General features: G+C 41.9%; 1 protein-coding gene across 1 annotated transcript in view; it reads left to right on the plus strand.

The window, feature by feature from the left end:
• The window catches only part of ATP6AP2 (ATPase H+ transporting accessory protein 2), a gene marked incomplete in the record, with an annotated part of 523,956 nt that extends 499,914 nt beyond the window's left edge, over positions 1 to 24,042 (plus strand). Inside the window, 1 exon segment of the mRNA XM_044072316.1 lies at positions 21,371 to 24,042. Within this exon segment, the coding sequence (XP_043928251.1) occupies positions 21,371 to 21,565 (195 nt within the window).
• Between the last annotated feature and the right edge of the window lie 499 nt (positions 24,043 to 24,541).

The following is a 24,541-nucleotide window of genomic DNA, read 5'->3' on the forward strand; positions in this document are numbered from 1 at the left end:
TTTTTCCTGGAAGAGGGCGTTTCTTTATGCCTTCCTTCCCCTTCCTCTCATTCCAAAAGTCCTGTTCAAGATAAAACAAGATGCTCCCAAACTCTTGCTGGTGACTCCCTTTTGGCCCAGACAGCGTTGGTTCCCTCTTCTGCATCATGCCAAGGGCAGTCGTTACAACTTACATCACAGGGTGGACTTACACAAGACAAGGGATCTCTCATCCATCCCCACCTATCCACGCTTCAGCTGACATTGTGGGTGATAGGGTTTTGATGCCCTATAGACACCTGTTCCTGATAACATGTTTTGAGTCCTGCAGGAGGCCAGGAAGCCCACTACTAAAAAAATCTTACTTATCCAAATGGAAGAGGTTTTTTGTTTGGTGTCTTTCCCATAACCTGGATCCACTTACAGTGGATGTTCCTTTGGTTTTCTCTTATTTGTGTGACTTTCTAAATGCCGAGTTGGCATATTCAGTTAAGGCCCACCTATCAGCTACTTCTGTCTGTCTTCCTTTGACTCCCCCATTGGCCTCTAGGTTTGAGGCCAAACAATTTCTAAAAGGCATCCTTCACATTAGGTCTCCCAGGAAGCCTGTCCTTCCTTCCTGGGATCTTAATTGTTTTCTTTTGAGCCTGCTTCTTCAGCTTCCTTATAGCATTGTTCTTGGAAGACTGTTCTTCTTTTTGCCCTTACTTGTACCAGATGGGTGTCTGAGCGGCAGGCACTTATGGCTGCTCCTCCTATATTGGTTTTCCATGAGGACAGCGTATCCCTTTGTACCTAGCCTTCTTTTATGCCCAAAGTGGTTAATGAGTTGTCTCTTAATCAGGCTAATCATTTGCCCATTATTTTTCCCTTCTTCACAGTCTGCTCGTGAGAAGGCTTTGCACACCTTGGATTTGCATAGACAACTCTGATACTACTTGGATAAGACTAAAGCTTTTTGTAAATCTAGCCAGCTTGTTGTTTCTTTTCATCCTAGGTCTTTAGGTCTGGCTGTTTCCAAGCAAACCATTTCTTCTTGGATTTCTAAAGCCATTTCCTTTTGCTATTCCTTTCATGGTAAGAGCCTTCCTTCTGTTAAAGCTCATTCTACTAGAGCTGTGACTTCTGGTGCTTTCTTCAAGGGTTTGGATACTAATTCTCTGCCTTTGGCAGCAGCCTGGACTTCTGTGCCTACTTTTACTAAGCACTGTAAGTTGAATGTGATTTCTAGGGCCAGAACTGGCTTTGCCAGAGCCATTCTCCATGGCTTCCTAGAGTGCTCTGCTGGCCCTTCTTCCTCCTATTCTTCTTCCTGAGCTTTTTCACTCTTCCTATTGTAAAGAATAATGCAACAGTGATATGGAAGGACAAAGTATAGTTGTGTAAAATCTTACCATAACAGTAGATTATTTATCTCTTTACTGTTGCAGTATTTGCAGTGGTGGTGCTGCGGAAGCGTTGTCGCCTCACAGTAAGACGTCCTGTTTGATTCTCAGCTAGAGCATCTTCTGTGTGGAGACATGCGTGAATGGGCGTACTTTCGTTGAAGGTTGTGCGTTAGGGCTGGCAACTTGGTATGTAAAAATCTACTGCCAATCTTTAGCGGACCAGAGTTCCACTGTGGCGACCCCTAACCGGGAAAAGCCGAAAGACACAACAACTGTTGCAGTATTTGCTCCCTCCTCGCCCTGGTCCTTTTTCCTTCTGGATGTGTTGTTACCTTCTTATATCTTTGGTTGTTCCTTCTGGGGCTTTTCAATTCTGTGGGCGTCACCTTTATGCCCTATGCCATGCTGCAGGGAGCATACGTATGACATGCGGTGTACCCTATACAACCAAAAGGCTTTGGAATACTGGCTGGACATAAGGCTGCCCATGGCAGGGGGATCCCTATTATAAAGAATACTGCAACAGTGAAGAGAAGGACATCTGTTGTTATAAGATTTTACAAAACTTCGCTTTCTGTCTTTTTCTTTTCACTGCTGTAGCATCCATTTCCTACCTACTATCCTAGAATGGAACTAATTTAAGCTTTTCAAGACAGGTTCACTTCCTTTGTATGCTGATGCTGTCTAGAGAAATCTTTGAGGTACTAGGCTCTCATAGCAAACCTCTTCCCATCTTCCATCTGGCTAGACATGGTAGCCTTTACCAATAGGGAATTTTGCCGTGTACTGTGCAGGGCATCCCTTTCATTATATCCAGAAAACTGTGCATCAATCCCCTTTAATTAGCTTTGTTAATAGATGTTTGTCTCTGCCCCATTCGTACACTGACTATCTACAACATAGCTCTGGTTCTGTCAGCTGTTTCACTTCAAAGGCTTTTTCTTTAACAGCTGCCAGATACCCCTTCTACTCAGACATTCTGAGGTTTCTTTCTCTTGTAAATAGATACATTTGTAATCTTTCCCTTGCTTTCAGATACTTCCCACATTTCTCTTGAGTTCCTTTATGTTGTATATTTTTCCTTCCTTTCATTCATAGGGCAGAGATTGTGGTCCCTCTGGCAGTGGAGTTTTTGGGCTGTTAACTCCTGACATTGCCAAAATATAGGCATTTGGGGGCGCTTTTCCTTGCCTTTTAGTTTTTTCCTTGGTTAATGACTTTTTTTCACATGGCTTTGGTCAACAAGAACCTTGGTGGGAAATGTTCAAAATACACTATACCTTGTTTAACTATTTGGTAGTCATCTGCAAGTGGATTATTCTTCCGTCAGCCAGAGGACAAGATGACACGGCTGGATTGCCCTTTGTCTTAACACCTTTTTTGTCTTTCCCATGCATGGTTCTAAGATTCTTCTTCGTTTTTAATTAATTCTAATATGAACCTCATTTGCTCTTTATTCTTCTTTGACCTTTACCAGCTCTCAATTATGTGGGTTTTCCATGCAGGTTTTATAGGTTCTATTGTGATCTTGAGATAGTTTGTGACAGAACTACTACCTCACCCTGTTTGAGGTAAAGATTGTTTTAATTAAAAGCTTGACAGCTTTTTTCTGTTTTGTTTTTTCAGTTGATGCTGTTTCTTTGTAGTTTCCACTCTACATGTAGAAACACTATTTGACTATTGGGTTATGATTATTTATAACTTGATTTTTGTTGACAAGTTTGTTTGTCTCACATATGACATTCTAGAGCAAGAATCATACCTCTTAACTGTACGCATTTTTGCAGAATGTCCAGATTTTGGCCCCATATTTTTGGTCCATTTTGTATGTGATTTTTCTGGCAAATTAGTGGTAAATCATTACAGATTGAAGTTAGAAAATAATGACAAACATTTGAGTTTCAGACTTCATATCCTTCAGAAAATTCATGCTAATGCGAAACCTGTTACTCTGTCAACTTTCTAAGTTTGTAAAATCAATATTTAAAAATTGTCCCTATTTTGGGCCTTTGTGCTACTTTTATTTATGGCTTTGTCCAGATTTCTTGCTCTAATAGGTTGAAGGGTATGGCCAAAAAAAATTAGTTTGTGTCCCCTCTGTTTATGCGCCTTTAATAGGTCAGTATCTCCTCTCGTTTGTTCTTATAGATTCTGCCTTTCAGGCTATCTTTTGTTAGCAACCACCAAGCAATTTTTTTTTGCTTCTCACTCTGTCCTGGAGGTAGAGGAAGATCGACAGGTCCTGTCTCATATGAAAGTTTATATACTTACTGTAATAATAGATGCACAGGGTTAGGTCAGGCTTTCTGTACAGTTAGTCTTTCCTTTCCCCTGCCTTTTTGCTTTTGGATTTGTTGTCTCCTTCTTTGGTCTTCTTCCTTTCTGGACCCTTCCTTCTGCACAACAGTGATCTAGAAAAGAGGTCCTCCTTGCACCAGATTTTGGGTAAAAGTGAAGAGGTTGGTGACCTAGCAAAGGTTTAGGTGCTGGACTACCAGAGACCTTCCAACCTTGTGTCTTAGAGGTAGAAGATGGATAAAGTCGTTTACTTTGTTGTCATGGTAAATGTATAACACTTGCTTAAGGATAGGGTCGAAAGTGGTTTGCTTCGTGTAGAGTATTAGTCCAGTAAAGCGTTAAGGCATTTAAGCAGTGGAGTTGCATTACAGTTCCTTGTTTTGAATTATCAAGTACAGTTTTAAAATGCAAAAGGTAATAGCACAGAAATAAGATAATGATTTCAGCTTAGTACTTTATAATTTACTGATTAAAAATGGATTACCTTCAAAACTATAAGGGAAGATGTTAGCTTGGTGACTAGGACCCCCAGGGTATAGATAGTTATCCAGAGCTCAGACTCTGACATCAGTTAAGTACAGGGGCAAAAGTAACATGAATACTTGGTAGCCCTATACTGCATAGACAACCACAGGTAAAATAGCATTTGGAAGAAGTACATAATTCTTTGGAGGAGAAATTTAGAAATCACTGAAGGTCCCTTTCCATCTGGAGTAAAAACTCATCCAATCCGAGCAGTAAAAATATATATAAATACCTATCTAGAACAAATGATGAGTATTAAACAATATCCAGATGGTCGTCAAAATCCGAGAGTCAGTTGCATAACTGTTACAATTGTGTATAGTATACATTGTTATACATTCCAGATACACTCTGGTATAGCCACTTGGGGAAAAACAGGTGACGTGGAGAATGGCTGCATCTTAGATTAAGCAAAATAGCACTGCCCATGACACCAAGCTTTCTAGACGTTAGGGTAATAATGAACATTATCATTCTGTCTTTAATTTGTCAGATGCTTTCTTTCCAGTTTCAATAGCTAAAAAGTAAACCAGTATTAATACTTTAGACCAGAGTTTACATTCACTGGAAATAAAAGACAGTAATATATTCCAAAACCTACCAAAAGGCAGACTGGAAACCGAGATCATAATGCAGGAGACAGGGTGAGTGTAATTGTGTTTAACATGTCACAGCTGATGTATTTATAGTTTCTGTAATACTGAAAAATAAAATTGGTCTCCTTGTGCAGTATCTGTTACAGGATATCAGATCTGCTTGGCATTATACCTGTTTTTCTCAATGGCTACACCAGACTGTCCTCCTTTGGTGGCAGATAAGGAGACCCATTGTGGTTCTCTGCCTTTTCTGCTTGCTGTAAGTTTTGATTAATATGAAAGCTTAGGTTCAGTTCCATACAGAGCTGTCACTTCTGTACGTAAAGTGTCTTCCAACAAGATGCTGAAGTTGTTGTTAAACTAAATGTAATGAGTACAAATGAATTATGTAGGGACAAGGCAAAATTTACAATACCATTTGAAGTTCATTGCTATATTTTAAGCAAAAAAAGAACAATATTATAAGAAAGTGAATGGCTGGGACCAGCTATTAACATACCTTTCTTTTTAAACTGGATGCCAAAGGCATCGTGAAGCAGTGGCATGTGGCAGTTAAGGTGAATTGTCTAGTCCAGGAATAGCTGTGCTTCATATTTTGCTAGCATCTTTAAAGCATGATTTACACAGTGCCTTATTAGCAGCATTAAAGTTCGTCCCTGTACCTACAACTCATTGCACAGTTTCAAATATCATGCCAGTGTTACTGCATAAAGTGCAAACGTTAATTTTTTATGTTAGTACAACAATGCATTTGTTTGCTTGCATGTTTGTAGTTTCACTGGTACTGTTTATCAAACAAAACAATGTTGCTGCCAAGAAAGTACAGTTGCACTAATATGTAGTGGATGGGTTGTGTTCCTGTTTCATCATTCTATGTTGGTTGTAAGATGGTGCTAAATTTATTGAAGTAGATTTGCAAAGTTTGAATGTATGACACTGGTTAAAGCCTGCAGGTTTTTACTTCAAAGAGCAGATGTTTTGCACAACTTCATTATATGATAGCAAGACGTGAACTCTTGACATGAACCAAATGGGCTGGGTTATTTCAAGCACGAAAAGGGAAATTGGATAGGCTTAAAATGGCGTAAAAGGGGAGCTAGCCTAGTACTCACCATGAACCTGTAAATAGAAACAGTATGTTTTCTTTTAACACTACCTTCTTGGATCAAGGATGGTCACCAGATAATAGTGCACAGTTTAAATCAAGCTTTAAAACTGTGACCACAAGGGTGGGATGCATTCAGCAGACAGTTATTTACATCTTTGTTTGTATAAAGGGTAAAAATGCATTTGCATTGATATGCAGTTAATAAAAACAAGCTGTAATGACACAAAATAAAATAATCCTTGATAAAAGAATATTCAAGAACATTAGAGTAAAGCTCTTGAAAACTCTTTCTGGTATGGTTGTATTAGGCTTATTATTTCAACTGTTTCTTGAACTTGTATATATCCATAGAGAAGAGGAGCATGATGTTCTGCTACGTATGGTAAAAGGGTCAATATCTGTAGTACTTTGACAATAAAGTTTGCAACTGTTTAGTTCTTTAGCTGTCCTTTAAGAATTCTGTTGTACACAGATGGAGAAAAATACAAAATTAAAAATGTAATGGATTCCAAGGAAATGGGAGAATTTGTTTTCAAAGATTATTTGCATTGTCTGTAGGTCTTCAGGCACTAAGCTGTACTACATATTGCACATGATCCTGGAGTGCTGCTGTAGCCTGTGACTAGTATAGCCACTGTAAATATGTCTGGGTAGCTGAAAATGCTCAAATCCTCAACACTTCATCTACAGGCAGCTTTGTCACTGCTCCTTCTACCTTGCATCTTTTTTGAAGTAATGGGAAACAAATGTTTAAGGAGCAACAGCAAGAATGTGTTTCAACCGTTCAGTCTTCCCCCTGGGATTGTCCCTGCTCCAGAAAATACTTAACACAGAAGACCTGCTAGACACCTCTTTCTTGTAAATGCTGCAAGTCATGACATTTTGCAGTCTTCTATAAGATGGGTCACTGCACCTGTGAATCATATAATTTGGGCTATAGCCTACCTTGCCCTTGCCTTTATCTTTGCTGGAGCATAATTCTAAATGTTGTGGCTTTCTTCCCTGGTTGACCTTTGCAGATCTGTACTGATGTAGCTATATGAGTGTCTTCTTCTTATATCCTACAAGAGTGTTTCGAAGGAAGAAAGAAAAGTTGATTGTTCATTCTGCTTACCTGAAGAAAATTTTTATTTGGTTTGGTTAAATTTCAACTTTCAGTGCCTCTTTACTAAAAGTTAAATTTCAACTTTTAGTGCCTCTTTACTATTGCTTTCTTAAAAGAAGTTCTCCTGCCTTGCATCCAATTATTAGTAATAGCTAAATTGATAGATGTGATTGTGGTGGACAGATATGCCATTAACGTGCCATGTTTGTTTTTAGAATCTGCACAAAATGTCACCATTGCAGGAATTCAAATAACCTGCCAGAATTCCTAGACGAGAAGTTTCACAATCTTTTCTTACTGCAAAGAGACTTTGGCCTTTATAAAGTAAAGTCACACAAGAACCATCACATTGAACAGAAAATCTCCAGATGCTTATTCAAAAGAGAGAGCAGACTTCATAAAGAAAGTTTGTTCACCCAGAAATTGTGAGACTTCTCCTTCCACCTGTACTCATACAGGGGCTGTCGCATCTAATTTACTGCCTCCAAGTACGAGGGAAAGAAATCAGTTCTTGTGGTGCCAGGGGGAGAGCCTCAGCAATTGACTGCACGTAAACTTAAGTCAAACAGACACCTACACTTGTCCTAACTAGGGTGCTGAAGTTGGTCTTCTCCAGAATTATACTTGAAGTTCAGGATCCTGAGCCACCAATCTCCATAAAGAGGAGGAGCATGATAATGTCCTTCCATTCACTGGTTACAGTATTCCTTGCATCTGGGATTCCCTGCCTTGGGTAGCCCGACATCCGACCAGTATACAAAAGCCTTCAGATGCTTGAAGGTACATCATATGTCACACATATGCTCCTCTTGTAGAGTAGGGCATAAAGGTGACATCTGGGCATACTATACTCAGAACTTCTTTGCTACCAGTCCAAATGCATCTCTTGATTGTCGATCTGAACACCTGAATTACCTACATCTGGTTTCCTGTTTCTGAGCCGTTGCAGATAAGTGCCTTGATAGGGGTTTGTTTTTTCTTGTCTTTTAGTTGCTTCTGGGGTTTCGTGTCATCCAGGAAGGATAAATGCCAGTGCAGGAGGCAGATTCCACATAAAGACACATGATTGAGGTACATCCAGATATCATCTGCGATGCCGTGTCAGAACACCACATCCAGGTACCACTCACTGCGATTGTCATGGCCAGATAATAGCATCTTTCCCTAGATAGTGTACTGTCTTTATCATGCGGATGGCTATGGGAACACCATCACAGCTGTACCACATGCAATCAGCTAGAGGAGGACTGCAATAGGTGCAGAGGCCATCAGCTGACCATTTCCATCTGTTACAGTATACATGCTGCTGCTGTACAGGTTTGCATCTTCACATCCACCAGAGAGTGTGTGTGTGGGACAGGCAATGTACACCAGGGAAGGGCTTGGAGACTTCACCATAATCTGCCACATGCTGAATAGTATAATAGTTCAGGGTCAAACCCCTGACTACTCATTACTATTACATGTGCATGATGTTACTACATGTGCCACAGAGGCGCCATGTTGCAGTGCTGTAAGAACATGTGTGTAGGTGAGTGAGTGCCATCTGCAACAGATATAGTAGACATACATTAGGTGTGGCACACATCAGTCCACGTGAATGGACGCCATTGCCACCACAACCACACTCTAATGGACACACATTGACCCCTTTGCCAGGGCGGCAAATACGCAATGTAACTAGTTAGTTTGCCACACCGCAGTAATGCACAGGACCACATGCACCACAGGGGATATCTGGAGGTTCAAATGGGCTAGGCCATGTGAAAGTGCTTGACAACTGTTGGTATGCCAATGAGATTTATACTGGGAGTGACTGTGGTTAGGAGCATCGCAACCCACACGCAGACACAGGGTGCCAGTACTGTCATGCAGGTATGCATTGCTCCATGGGTGTGTAGTGTTTGGCTGTACAAGATGGCTGTACAAGGCTGGATGAAGGGTAATCCTTGCCATTGCGTCACCCGACAATGGTGTGCAGTGCAGTGGTGTAGTGTCTGCAATGTCCCACACAGAAGATGAGTACTGCAATATCTGGCCAGACATCCTGGTTACCAATGTGTAGGGCCATAGCTTTGCAATGCATGCCATGTCTGTGTTAGTCCTTCACATGGACATTGCCTGAGATGTGCATGTCCCACAGTACTGTACAATGGCATGTACAGGAGTACCTGGTTTGGGAGACACATGTAGTATACACAGCCTGTTATACCCCGATATGCCAATACTGGCCTGGTGTGGCGAAACCTGCTTAGTGAGCAGGTCGGCCCTGCACCTGAATGTATAGAATGGACAGGTATTCCGTGGTGTCAGTGGCATGGGTCCATACAGGGCATATGTGTACAGCATTGTCTGGCCTTTGTGGATCACATATGATGGCACCACATATGTCGTAGCCATTCAGTGTGGAACATAGTGAAGGCACAATGTCCGCATAAATGTGCCAATTGTACCGCTGTACAGGGTGCCATGTCCTCTGCAGGCCACTGCGGTCACACCATGCCTACTATCTGTCCTCAATGTGCATGTTTCTAGCAACATAGTGGGATATCCTAGGCAAGGTTGTTTTTGCATGGCACATGGGTGCGGGACATATACTGGGTACTAGTAGGGCTGCATACTTAGTTCACCAGCCCTTTTGCCAGATGTATGGGTATGGCTTGGTCGGTGCCGTGGCTGACAGCTGTACTCCTCGTGAGGTGGCTAATGTGTCATAAGACAGATACTATATAGGAAAACTACAAAACCCGCTCCCAAACATGTCAAATGGTAAGACAATCACGGCCACCTCTACACAGACAAACACACTTGCCATGTCCTGTATACAACCCCCTACCATATCACACTGCAGCAACACGCATTTAGGGCACGCCTTACAGCAAATACTACAAAGCACTGTACTTGTCTCATGCAGGCACACACACACACACACACACACACACACACACACACACACACACACACACACACACACACTTGGCATGTCTGGGATTAGAACACCGACCTAACTACTTTACTACACCACAGCATTACACAGTTACAGAACACGCTACCGAGATTACTGGGACGCAGCACTCCCAGCGCTGTATTTGTGGATGGGTGACATCATCGGCCTTGCTAACGGTGGGTATAAGAAATGTATGGAGTGTGAGCAGTATAAAGGTATTACTCAGTCCTCAGGTAAACTGGGAGACACACACACACACACACACACACACACACACACACACACACACACACACACACAAGGCAAGTGTGGGACTAGAACACCAACCTAACTACTGTATTACACTACAGCATTACGCAGTTACAGAACACACTGCCAAGATTACTGGGACACAGCCCTCCCAGAGGTGTACACACATGGCAAGTGTGAGACTAGAACACCGACCTAACTACTGTATTACACTACAGCATTACGCAGTTACAGAACACACTACCAAGATTACTGGGACACAGCCCTCCCAGAGGTGTATTTGAAGATGGGTGACATTGGCCTTGCTAACAGTGGGTATAAGAAATGTTTGGAGTGTGGCCAGTCTAAAAGCAGTTTAGAGTCCACCGGCAAACGGACAGACATACACACACACGCCAGTGTCAGGTACGGAACACCTGCCTATTTACATATTACTATTACAATAATACATGTATACGAATCGCGCCACTCAGACTACACATATCAAGGCTGTCATTATGACCATCTGGGAATGCGGACATAAACAGGGATGCTGGCAGTTAAGATGTACATACCTGTGTGTTTAAAGTATGAATCCATCCTGACCTGGAATATGGCCATCTGTTGAATGAACGACTACAACCTATACAGGGTTACAGTGGCCATGCCCATACACAGAGGCACATAACCAACACAAGGTGTCACTGGGCATGCTCACGCACGTAGTAGCACAGGGCTGTTCGGAATGCACTGTGTCCATCTACACAAGGATATACTGAGCATGCTCATACACTTAGTAGCACAGGGGGCATGCTCACACACTTAGTAGCACAGGGCTGGTCGGAATGCACTACTATGTGTCCATTTACACAAGGATATACTGGGCACGCTCATATTCCTAGTAGCACAGGGCTGACTGGGATGCACTCTCATGCTAAACATGGAGGGCCACAGTGGCCATGCTATTACAGGTAGACTTAAATAACACATTGTAATGGGCTCTGGTGTTGGTAGTTGTCATTGTTAGTGGGAACGCTGCTCTACATATATTTGACACCGGTCTTTAACAAATCAGCTGTCATTCTGGGATGACATGGCTGACGGTAGGCAGGCCTTTGTCACATATCACATGCATCCATGATACAAGGGAGTGTGGATATTACCCAAGTCACATCCGCCCACTCAATGCCATTCCCTGGCAAATGTCCTAAACACAGGTTAACTCCCATACACCTACAGGACAACTGCATTGTTTTCTTATGCTAACCAGTGCTAGATGTGTAGTGTCCATATTCACAGCTGGCCACTGTAGATCCAACAATGGGGAGTACTGACGTCTGTGCAGTGAGGAACACCTTGATGATGTCTCTGTAGTGCACAATAGCACTACCACCATATACCTCAGAACCTAGCACTACCACCATATACCTCAGAACCAGACGTGGGCCATAACACAGGTACAGACCGCTCCAGGTGGTGTACCCACATACATAAAGGCCATTCACATGCACTGACCGGTCCCCCCACGAAAGGCATCACAGATGAGCCATGTGCAGGACACAGTGTCACATGCTGAATTCTAGGATGTAAACTGCAGACACCACCATGCCCTCTGACCACCACCACGCAACCATACATGTTGTATGACAGATGAATACGCCACCATGTGACCCTTGACCTGTGCACTGTACTAAGCTCTACATCAACTGTAGACAGTAGACATGTACAGACACAGTTGCATCATGTGTTATGCAATGTAATGATACCACTGTCTGTGACCAGGTCAGCTGTACACATCATATCATACAACAGGCCATGTGCCACAACCGACCCTGGGAACTACCGACCAGTAAGCCTGACCAATCTGATCTGTAAAGCAATGGAGCAAATCATTATGGAACTCATAAATGGAGAGATTGGGAACCTCCAAACACTTGATCCCACACAGTTCGGCTTCGTCAAGGGCAGATCATGCCTCCTGAACCTGGTGGACTTCTTTGAGATAGTTACTCAGGCTACAGATAAGGGAAAGGAGGTACACACTGCTTACCTTGACCATGCTAAAGCATTTGACACCATTCCCCATTCTGGTATTATTGATAAACTCACCAGCCTGGGCATAAACCTTTACGTCACAAGATGGATCGTAAACTGGCTCTCAGACAGATCCCACAAAGTAAGAGTAGCAGGATCTATGTCCGAATCCAGACCAGTAACGAGTGGTGTGCCTCAGGGCTCTGTCCTGGGGCCCCTCATGTTTGGCATATACTTCTCAGAAGTACAGGCAAGCACTGAAGAGCTGTGGCTGGCCAAGTTTGCGGATGACTGCAAACTGGGTGCTATAATAGAGTCTCCGGCTGACATGGATATCCTCCAGAAGGGCCTTAATGAGACTGATGCATGGTGTCAGAGCCATGGTCTCAAGCTAAATGCATAGTAATCCCCTTTGGAAAAAACAGAGTACCCGCGAACTACCACATAGGAGGTAACCCCCTGAAATCTGAAGAAGTAATAAGGGATCTAGGGACCCAAGTAGATAGTCAGCTTTCCTTTGATAACCATGTTGCCGAGGTGGTTAGAAAATCCTTCTATGTGACCCATCTGATCACGAAAGGGTTCGCATCAAGATCTAAGGATGTGGTGGTGCCCCTCTACTCTTCCCTCATCAGACCCATTGAGTACAATGCACCAATTGGAATGTACCTGGCTAGGCATCTCCAGCAGCTGGAGAGATCACAGAGGTACCTCACTAAGAGGATTACTGGCCTCAAACATTTGCCCTATGCAGCATGATTGAAAAAACTAAGGCTTTTCTCTGTTGCATACTGCCTTCTCAGAGGCGATCTCTGTCTAACATACAGAGCCATGTCCAACCCAGAACTGTTGAACATGCTCCATCTTAGCAAAACCAAATCTACTCGAGCTATACGCTCTAGGGATATAAACCTCAGCACAACAATGACAAGAACATGCTGGAGGGATAGATTCCCTTCGCAAAGACTTCCCTTGCTATGGAACAAGGTCCCGATCTACATAAGACAGAGGCCCTCACTATCGCTCTTCATGAGGAACCTTGACGAGTGGATGGGTAACAGAAAGTTCACACCAGGGATCATACCAACAGCTCTACTAGATAGGGGCCAAGGGTACTAGCTGCTAGATCAAGGGCCTAGGGTACTAACCAAAGGGGTGGTGAATACCGCACAATGTGGCTGGGATAATATATGCCTTCGGGCAGATTGCCCAGTACCTACCTACCTATGAGCAGTGTTAATTTTGCCTGGGAGCCTCTCACGGCCGTAAGTCTTGTCCCATTTGAGAGGCTTTTGTACCAATGACTCTCTGTGGTCAGCTTTCTTCTTTAGCATTGTATCTGGAGAATCAGCAACTGTAGGTTCTCACTAAGGATACTGTAGAAAGAACCTCATTCCAAGGGTCAGCCACCAAGGAAGAAGATTAAGAAAACCAGACTGGAATCTTCCTCTGTCCAGCCTCCACCAGATGTTTCTCCGAAGTTGAGTGAAAAGTCAGAGGTTCACCCGGCTTTGTTGTCAGATTCCTCTGCCGCAACCAGGTTGGAGGCTGACGGGGATCTGGCTTTCAGCAAGTCCGATGAGGCTTTTCAGTTTTGGACGTTCAGGGGAATCATGGTTGATTATTTCAAAGGGGACTAGGGATGTTCCTCAGATTTTAGTTAGGGAAGAAGTCCCAGCTACTGTTATTGAATGCCGTCCTGGGTCAGTGTCTTCTAAATTTTATAGGTCAGACATCATACTGAAGAAAAAAACAAAAAACAAAAACTAAACATGTTTCTCTTACCCCTAGGGATCCACAGAGTGAGTGGCAGGCCTTCACTCAGGGTATGTTCAGTGCTTTGATGGCATTGAAACCTCCTCAGGGGGTTTCTGTTCCAGTCCCCCCTTGGTCCTGTATTCCCCTTAGAAGGCCTAGGGAACAAGATTCCTCTGAGGAGGAGTTGTATTCTGATGAGGAATCCCTTGTTTACCCTTCTCAAATTCCTTGTCTTTTGGACTACAGGTTAGAGGAAAAGGAATTTACCAGTCTTGATACTCCTTTGAAGACATTTCTTCTGGGGACACTATCTCCAGAATGGTGGAGTTTTTTTAAATGGGATTGTGCTAAGGTCTCTGAAATAAGTATTATGAGTTGCTGCAGATGGAATCTCCAAAACCTTCTGCTATTCCTCCTGTTTTGACTACTTTGTTGGATGCATTTCCAGTGCCTCTAAAATCCTTAATTCTCTGCCTCCTGCTCCCAAGAAGCCTAATAGTTTTTTTATAGGGTGCCTGAGGACTGTAACTTTTTGTACAAGTGTCCTGCTGCTGACCTCTCAGTGGTGTCTGTCGACTCTGACAAGTCTTCTCAGTTGTATTCTCGCCAAAGTTACTACTTCTGATAAAGACAGCAGAACCATGGAAAGGCTGAGTAAGAAAGTTTACACTTAGTCTACCTTGACTTTTAGGGCTATTAATTATCAGACCCTTATGTCCAGGTATGTGTTGGCTCTCCTTTCTCAAGTGTGTCAGGTTATTTCTGATCACCCAGACTCCAAGGGTAAAACTTCTGCTCTCACCCTGTTGGGGACTTCCTCACAGGTGGTTTGTCATTCCATCAAGTGTAGTTATGATGCAGTAGATGCCCCTTCTAGGGCTGCTGCTTTTGGTTCAGTGAAGAGGAGGTATTCTTGGCTTTGGCTGCAGCCACTGCCTGATGATATCAAGGCTAAGTTGATGGATGCCTGTCTTGATAACAACTACTTGTTTAGGAAGGTGATGCTGCTTTTTGTCCCCTCAGGATAAGGGGAAGACCTTACAGAAACTCAGACGATTTCAGACAAACTACCCCAGTAAGCCTGCCTTTGTTCCCAGGCAGTGTCGCCCTCCTGCTAAGTGCAAAAGGAGTAGCAAGCGGGTTCCTCCTGCTAAGGCTACTCAGACTTCAGGAACTCGGACGTCTTCCTTTCCAGATAAGCCAGGTGCTGTCTGTCTCTTCCCAGCCATGTTCTTTTTTCTGTTTGCCTAGTTTCTCTCTTCCTGTTTGGCTTCAGATTACTAAGGATTCTTGGGTTGTGTTCATTATTCAACAGGGGTATTTCATGGTGTGGAAATCCCATCCTCCTTTTATGGGCACTCCTCAGGGAAAAATTCCCCTTTTTCCCAGAGGTGCTTCAAGACATTTTGATGCAGGGTACTGTTCAGGAGGTGCCCGTGTCCCAAAGGAGGAGGGGGGGTCTACTCCAGGATGTTTCTAGTACCCAGAAAAGAGGGTACTTAGAAGCCTGTTGTAGACCTCTTGTCATCTAAGCACTTCTCTGGGGTGCCCAATTTTCGAATGTTGTCCCTTCAGACTCTTCCCTCTTTTGCTTCCTCAGGCTTACATGGTGTCTCTGTATCTCAAGTATGCTTATCTCCATAATCCAATCCATCCCCTTTTCAGGAAGTTTTTGCATTTTTCTGTTGATTCCTGGCATTTTCAGTTCTGTGCTTTGTCCTTTCTGCTGCTCCAAGGGTATTCACCAAATGCTTCGCTCCTGTGATTGTTTTTTGCAGGCTTCAGGGGATCCAAGTATTTCCTTACTTGGATGACCTGATGATTCAGGCCTCCTCTCCAGAGATCCTGTTGCAAAATCTTCATTTTGCTATTTCCTTTCTTCAAAGCCTGGGGTTCACAATAAACATCAAAAGGTCTTCTCTGATTCCTTCCCAGGATCATGTCTTTCTGGATTGCAGGATTCAGACAGTGTCTATGCTGGCATCCCTGCCTCCTCCCAAGGCCTTAACTCTCATTTCCTTCTTTCAAACTCTTCTTCCACTGACCTCCATCACAGCCAGGGAGTTTCTGAGAGCTCTGGGTTTCATGGCATCCACCATCCCTATGCTCCCTCTGGCCAAACTCCACATGAGAAAGTTTCAGTGGTTCCCAAGTCCGTTTGGATTCAACATGCACATCCTCTAGACTTTATAGTTCCTCTTCTACTTTGTCTCAAGAAGGAACTTCAGTGGTGGATTCAACAGTTGTCTTTAAAACGAGATATATTCCTTTCAGAAATTGTTCACAGATGCCTCAGACATGGGATGGGGAGCAGGGGATGGTGTGGTCACCTCTTCAGCAGAAGGAGCTTGTCAGTGTCAAAGAGATGAGAGCCCCTCTGTTGGCTCTCCAGGCTTTTCATCCTCTTTTCTCCCCAGGACTTCTGAAGGTATTCACAGACAATACCACAACAATGTGGTATATAAATAGAGGAGGGCTCAAGATCTTACCTTCTTTGCCAGTTGGCAGTTTACATTCCCTCAGGTCAAACCATTGTGGCAGTCTGTGAAGCATCCATTCATGGGACTGAATAAGGACCTGCTCAGTGATGTGTTTCTGGACATTGTCCACCAGTGAGATACTCCTCAAGTAGATCTAGTTGCCTCCCCTCTGAACAGATATCTTCCTCTGTTTTGTGCTAGAGTCCAGAGTCCTCTGGTATGGAAGGTGGACGCCCTCTCATTCTCCTAGAAGGGGATGTTTCTTTATGCATTCCCTCCCCTTCCCCTCATTCCAAATGTCCTGTTCAAAATTCAACAGGATGCTCTAAAAATCTTGTTGGCGACTTCCTTTTGGGCAAGACAGCATTGGTTCCCTCTTCTGCATTTAGCCAAGGGCAATCATCACAATTTACCTCACAGGGTGCACCTACTCACACAAAACGAGATCACTCATCCATCCCCACTTGTCCACTCTTCGACACTGTGGATGACAGGATTTTGATTTCACATAGACGCCTTTTTTCTGAGGACATGCTTAGGGTCCTGCAGGAGGCCAGGAGACCCACTACTAGGAAATCCTGCTTATCCAACTGGAAGAGGTTTTCTGTTTGGTGTCTCTCTCATAACCTGGATCCCACTTACTGTGGATGTTCCATTAGTTCTTTCTTATTTGTTTGAATTACTCAATGCTCGTTTGGCCTATTCTTCTGTTAAAGTCCACTTATCAGCTGTATCTGCTTGTTTGCCTTTATCTCCTTGTTTAGCTTGTAGATTTGAAGCTAAACAATTCCTTAATGGCATCCCTCATATTAGGCCTCCCAGGAAGCCTGTTCTCCTCCGTGGAATCTTAATTTTGTTTTAGAAAAATTTACCCAGCCTCCTTCTGAGCATGCAGCCTCAGCTACTTTGCAACATTGCTCTTGAAAAACTGTACTTTTGTTAGCCCTTACGTCTGCCAGATAGGTGCCTGAACTTCAAGCTGTTATGGCTTGTCGTAATTTTCTGGTGTTTCATAAGGACAGGGTCTCCCTTCCTACTAATCCTTCTTTTATGCCCAAGGTGTTGAATGAGTTGTCTCTTAATCAGTGTTTTCATTTCCCTGCTTTTTTCCCTTCTCTGCAATCTGCCAGTGCTAAGGTGTTGCACACATTGGATGTGCATAGACAACTTGGGTTTTATTTGGATAAGACTAAGACTTCGTAAATCTGATCAGCTGTTTGTTTCTTTTCATCCTAGGTCCTTGGGATTGGCTGTGTCCAGGCAAACATTTTCTTCTTGGATTTCTAAAGCCATTTCTTTTTTTTTTTTTTCTTATTCTTTTCATAATAAGAGCCTTCCACCTTCTGTTATAGGCTCTCTGCTAGGTAAATTCCATACCAATCGTTTGTCCATACCCAGGGTGTGCTACCCTACATGCAGCTGGTGACCCTTCCTTACTCTTTTTCAGGCATGTGTCCTTTACTTTGGTTTGTCATGGCCCACTGCCCTGGTGGGACCATGGTCCAGCTGTAGAGCTACACTTAAGGTTTCTTATTCTTTTGGGAGGTGAGATTCCTAGTTTATAATCGTACATTTCTTCATTTGTTTGCATCTGTATATTGTCCATGGCCTGTTTTTCCATATGAAACCTTTGGAATGACTAAGTTCAGCAGACTGATTCCACCTCCGCTCTCAGTTCTCCTGAGTGGTGGTGAACCTCCTTGATTCTAATTATTTGCATAGCTTTATTTCATTACAGTTGAATGTGAGACTTCTTGCCAGTTCTGTTATTATTAAAACCTCTTGGGCCACTCTCCCTATACCAAGGTGGTTTAAGACTACTTATTCATTCTGCTATTACCTCATTCCTTGTAGTTTTGTTTTCTTCTAGCCAGAATCTGGTTCAAGCAGGTATTAAAAACTGGCAGTGTTTGACACTTGCTCACGCAGTAACACTGCCATGGAGATGGGCCTAAGGGTATACATTGTCCCTCCACCCTGCAAGAAGAAACCCTGTACAAGCATGCTAATAGCTGCATAGAGGCAGTTGTACCCACCAGGAAGAAATACAGAACTAACTCAAAAAAAACAAGCCAACCTGGTGGAGTCGCAAAATCAGTAGGCTGTATAACAGAAGTAAGAAAATCTAGGCAAAAATTAAGAGGTGTAGTACCCAGCAGGATAAAAGCACTCTCATAAAACTAAGCAAACATCTCAAGAGTACAGATAGTCTACCAAAGCCAAATTTGAGGTGAATTTGGCCTCCCAGGCCAAGGACATCTACAAGGTATTCTTTACTTATGTCCGCAATCTCAAAGGCAATACACAATTATGTGCAGAGCTCATTGTAAATGGAGCCACCTATACTGAGCTAGAAGATATAGCAAACCAACTTGCCGATAAATTCAGCTCAACTTTACTCCTCTCTCCCTCAGCCTTCCCTCAGAAAATACCATCAAATATAACTCCCCCTGATATCACTAGGGAACAGGTCCTTGGTGCTCTCTCTAAGGCCAAGAACACTGCATTGGTGGGCCCAGACAATATCCCAGGATGGCTTCTAAATAGCATGAAACATGACCTGTCAGGGCCTCTGGAATTGCTGTTTAACTGTGGCCCTCCAAATAGGTTTCATGCCTCATGAATGGAGGACAGCAACAGTCATTCCTCTGCACAGAGGTGGGCCATCTACAGACCCTGGAAACTATAGACCTATAAGTCTCACTAGTCTTGTATGTAAAGCCATGGTAAGAAATATCATGGAAATGATCAGTGGTGATATAGTAAACCTCCAGACACTGGACCCAACCCAGTTTGGTTTTAAGGGCAGATCATGCCTACTGAACCTGATGGACTTCTTTGAGAAGGTCACCAAAGAAATGGATGAGGGCAAAATGGTTCACACTGCCTACCTTGACCTGAACAAGGCATTTGATGTAATACCCCACTCGGTCATTGTTGACAAATTCAAGAGGTTAGGTACAAAGCTGTATGTCACCTAGTGGATAGCCAACTGGCTCATAGACAGGGCCCAGGAAGTTAGAACTGGGGAGTCCACCTCTGCAAAGAGGCCAGTCACAAGTGGAGTCCCTCAGGGGTCAGTTATTGGCCTGCTCCTTTTTGGCATTTACTTCTCTGAAGTCAAGGTCATGGTCTCTGCCTGACTAAATTTGCAGACAATTGCAAATTAGGGGCTGTCATTGAAACCTACACTGACATAAATGTTCTCCAGTAGGGGATGACATAGACAAACAATTGGTGTCAGAGCCATGGACTAAAGCTAAATATCCAAGAAATGCATAATAGTATCCTTCAGGAAGTCCTCCACCCCTGGTAACTGTCATATTGACAACACACCCCTTAGAGCTGACCTAGTAGTCAGGGACTTGGGGGCACAGATAGTAATCTAGCCTTTGACCATTGCGTGTCTACAGTAGTGAGAAAATCTTTCTATGTTGTGCAACTTGTAAACAAAGGTATGGCATCTCAGTCCAAGAAAGTCATTGTTCCACTGTATTCGGCATTCACCAGACCAATCATTGTGTACATGCCCACTTTGGTCTGTACGTAGCCAGGCATATCCAACAGCTGGAATGTCCACAGAGGTTCCTCACTGAAAGAATACAGTGCTTAAGTAAAATGTCCTATGCAGACCACCTCAAGCCTCTGCCCCTGTATTCTCTCCTACAGGCTTTTGAGGGGAGATCTATGCCTGACATATACAGGGCATTGTCAGACCCCACTCTGATGCACCTCCTGCATATCTGCAAAACAAACAGCACCAGCAGAATTACCCATTATAAAGACTTAAACCTTGCCTGTGATATAAATAGGACCTGCTGGAGAGACAGATATGTATTCCTGAGATTACCCCTTCTCTGGAACAGGCTACACATCCATGTGAAGCAGAGTTCCTTCTTAACCCAGTTCATGTGCACCCTGGACAATTAGATGGGGAACAGGAAATTCATCCATGGTTTGGCACCTATGTCTTGAATAGACATAGGCAACCTGTAAATGGTTCATCTTCCAGGGCCTAGCTTGTAAATGTTTCATCTCCCAAGTCCCTGCTTCACTTATCAATGGTATCAGAACTTGTCAAAAATTTGGGATGCATGGCTTGGCTTAAAAAAGCCCTTGTGGTTGTTAGTCTAGTAGACACCTATAAACCCAAGAGTAAAATTTTTAAAACAGCCTTAGAAGGGTACACAATGGATGCATCTAGGTGTTCTTCCAGTTCAGGCAACCATTTCATATGGGCATTAATACAGAAAATACTTGTATCCTTGTTTTATTGAACAGCTAGTCTTATTAGACAATTTTAAACCACGCTGTTGTTTAAGATTTTTTTTGTTGAACTAATTTGGAGGTTTGTGCATGTCTGATAAGTCTGTACAGCAAAAGAGTCTTATGATGCAGGATAGGCCATTTCCCCGATGACAGTACTTCTAAAGATTTTGATATGGCATGACATCAGTTTGTCTCCAGCAGCAAAATAGTCAATGAAATCAGGAAAATGTATGTATGGATGTGTGTATGTGTATCTATATGTGTATGTTGACGTAATATGCAGTTTGCATCCACATGACTCAGTAGGCTTCTTCAGCAAGTGGCACATCGCTGTTTCTTCTAATACAAAAGATATGCCATTCTTGTGTAGTATTAAGTTGGGTGGGAGAGGCTGATTACAAGACATACAATTACTCTGTAGAAATGGTCTCTACTGATTCATGGATGAATGTATCACATACCTTTTATAAAAGGTATGTGATTACAGCTGATTAGCTATTGTGTCTTTGGCAGGTAGAAAAAGCATTTGTATTCACTGCTGCGATGTATATGTTAATCACTGTTAAGAATATAGTTACATAGCAGGACTTTGAAAAGTGAAAATTTTATTTTGTATACTATTTGCATGTCATATTTTTATATTTGTCTATCATAGAGCAACCCTGGAAGCCCATATAATCTGGCGTACAGTTACAACTTTGAGTATGCAGTGGTCTTCAACATTGTACTCTGGATCATGATAGGCCTTGCTCTTGCTGTAATCGCCATTTCGTACAATCTCTGGAACATGGATCCTGGCTATGACAGTATCATTTACAGGATGACTAATCAAAAGATTCGTCTGGATTAGATTGATGCCATTTTCTTGCTTCTTATTAAAGTCTTTGTTTTTACTTCATTCCAAGGTCTTTGTCTAAGTGCCCACATCCCACAGTACTATTACCAAATTACAGCACAGGAAATTGAGCCTACTAGATAATGACCGCAAAAAAAAAAAAAAAAATGATTTTAACATGCACAGATTGGATGTAATGGCACACTCAGGTTGGGCATGTCAGTCATGTATTGGTGTAATTATTATTTCTGGTTTCATAACTTGATTATCTGTACTAGCCTCTGGAGTATATTTAGAATATTAATTTATAATTGAACTAACTCTGAACCAGTACATTGTGTTTGGTGTACTCTGCAGCTAATTCCTAATGCTGACAGCAAATGTTAATTTGTTTACTTTTCTGTAGTGATGCATTTTTAGTTTGTTTATTGGATAGGAGTCTAAATTTCTTCACTTGAGTTTTTCGCTTTCTAGGATTATTCATGGTATGGATTGAGTTTGTGTTGATTGCTTGATTGGTTATAATTATTATCTTTATTGTAAAGTAATTGTTCTAATGATTGTGTGGTAAGTTATGAAAACATGGCCATTTTCTTTAATGAACATTTTTGCCTGAAATTGAAAAGAGCTGGGACGTGGAGCAAAAGGTCCAGCACTCAGAATAGGCCTCCAGTGTTTCCATAGTTGTATAAACTGTTTGTTTGGTTTTATTGACTGTCATGTAAAGCGAAAAAAAACTTCCATCACATGGGAAACAAACTTAAGCATTTAATTCTTAGATTATAAATGAAGCTGAACTTTTTTTACCATTCTTCTTTGAAGTTTTCAGGTTGTAAATATCACAGTTTTTTTTTTTTTTTCAGCCTTAACTTTTTTCAGACTGTTAATTTGTATTTCATTTCCGCAGCTGTCTTTCTTAAGGATTAACAGTCTTATTCCCTGGTAGGTTGAAGACTTACATATAGTGGGCTGCTGCACCTTCAATTTTTATATTGACTCCATGACACTTGGAGAATTGATTGCACTGATAAAGTAGTTGTCATCAGTATATGATGGCATCTTCACTGTATTTTTATTTTCAGTTCACTCTGACCTCCTGCAAGACATAGTGCTTTGTACTTTCCTTGTCTGATGGCTGATATCATGAAAGTATTGTTTTCTGCATTTCTATGTGCTAGCTTATCTCCTACATGCTAGCTCCTTGGTAACTTCCTGAGCTGAGTTAATGGCCACTTTTAATCATGGTATGAAATGATCTGTGTGAGTATCCAGTGTCATATGTCATATACAGTGGCTGAAGATGCCTGCCAACCATACCTCTCAACTGCCCAGAATTTCACAGAATGTTCCTGATGTTGCTTCACAGAGTTTTTGGTTTGCTGATAAATCACTGAGGATTGCAGTCTGTCAAGTTTTTCAGCAATGATGGACATTTAAGTTTCATACATATTTTTCAGAAAATGCACATTGGTGCATATTTGAAAAGATGTGTCTGATTTTTTTTGGCTTTGATAAGAATTACAGAGCAAACAAGTTGAGAGGTATGACCCCTCCCCCAACACACGCACACACAAAGGTTGCTTTGCTTTTGCCAGAACAAGTATACTGTAACATTGAATAGCCATTTCTCTGCTTCAGTGCCCTTTGCTAGAGTTGTAGACTTGCCTTATCAAAGTAGTAAAATTATGATTTTTAGCCTGTCCAGTGGATGACCTTAGCATTGGGTCACACCTGTGGTCCTTTCTTGAGAAGGGAGACATTCAGTGGGGTACTTCATTTTTCTTTTTTGGTTGACCCACTGCCATTCTAGTTTACTTGCTTTACATTTGCAAGTGTTTACATAAGGTGGACTGCTTAAAATTATATTTTTAATAAGACACTGGGTACTTAGTTTTAGAGGCCAGTATACATGCTGTTAGTATCTTAATAGCTTTTAATTAACTCTGAGTTGAAAATATATTTGTGTATCAGGTGGCTTACCTGTGTATATTGAAGAAAGATTTAGTTTATTAGGTACACTGTGCAGGGTACTGTGTTTATTTTCTTTAAGTAAATATAATGGCAAAGGCCTACACCCATGCTGTATGGTTCAGGGGTACATTAATTCTAGCCTTGTACTACATTGAGTGGAACATTTTCATGGAAAAAAAAGATCATTCCAGGTCTCCATTCTGACTTTAAATGCATCAGCTACCCTAAAAACTGTAGTTTCCTACAATGGAAAATTGTGTGTGCATATATTGAGGGACAGACAGTATTCATGGTGCACTATTTATCTTAACTTGTCTTAATGACTTTATGGTTTTCACATTCATAATGGTAATGTGAGTCCTACAGATAGTTTTGAGTATATATTGCAGTTACAAAATGTTTGTTAAAATACAGTGCAGTTAAGCATTATGATGTTTTGTGATGTTTTATTTTGAAAAAAAAAAACACACTGAACCATTGTGAAGTTTAAATGGGATTAAATAAATGGTCAAATATGTGAACATTGCTTGAAATATTTGTGTTTGTGTGTGTATGTATGTACGTGTGTGTGTGTGTGTATATATATATATATATATATATATATATATATACATATATATATATATATATATATATGTATATGTATAAAATGTGTGTGTGTGTGTGTGTATATATATATATATATATATATATGTATATATATATATATATATATATATATATCTTCAAAAAGCAACTAAAATTCCTCCTAAAAACACAATGGCTATGCCCATATACTAATCCTGACTAACACACCCTAGTACAACATTGTTGTACACCTCTCCCCCAAAACCCAAAATATGGGATTAGTAATTTCTTCCCTTTCTCTCATTTGAGTATCCTACTCCCAGGGAACTATCACTGAGTATGTTCATTGAAACATTTATTCTACTGTGTGCACGTCTTCCACCTTGTATATAGACCAACTGTCTTTTTACTATGAGTGTAATATTTAAGTGTATATATCTAAACTTTCTTGTT

Source organism: Protopterus annectens, chromosome 5.part0 (assembly GCF_019279795.1).
Source record: "Protopterus annectens isolate FY-2018-M chromosome 5.part0, PAN1.0, whole genome shotgun sequence".
NCBI lineage: Eukaryota > Metazoa > Chordata > Ceratodontiformes > Protopteridae > Protopterus > Protopterus annectens.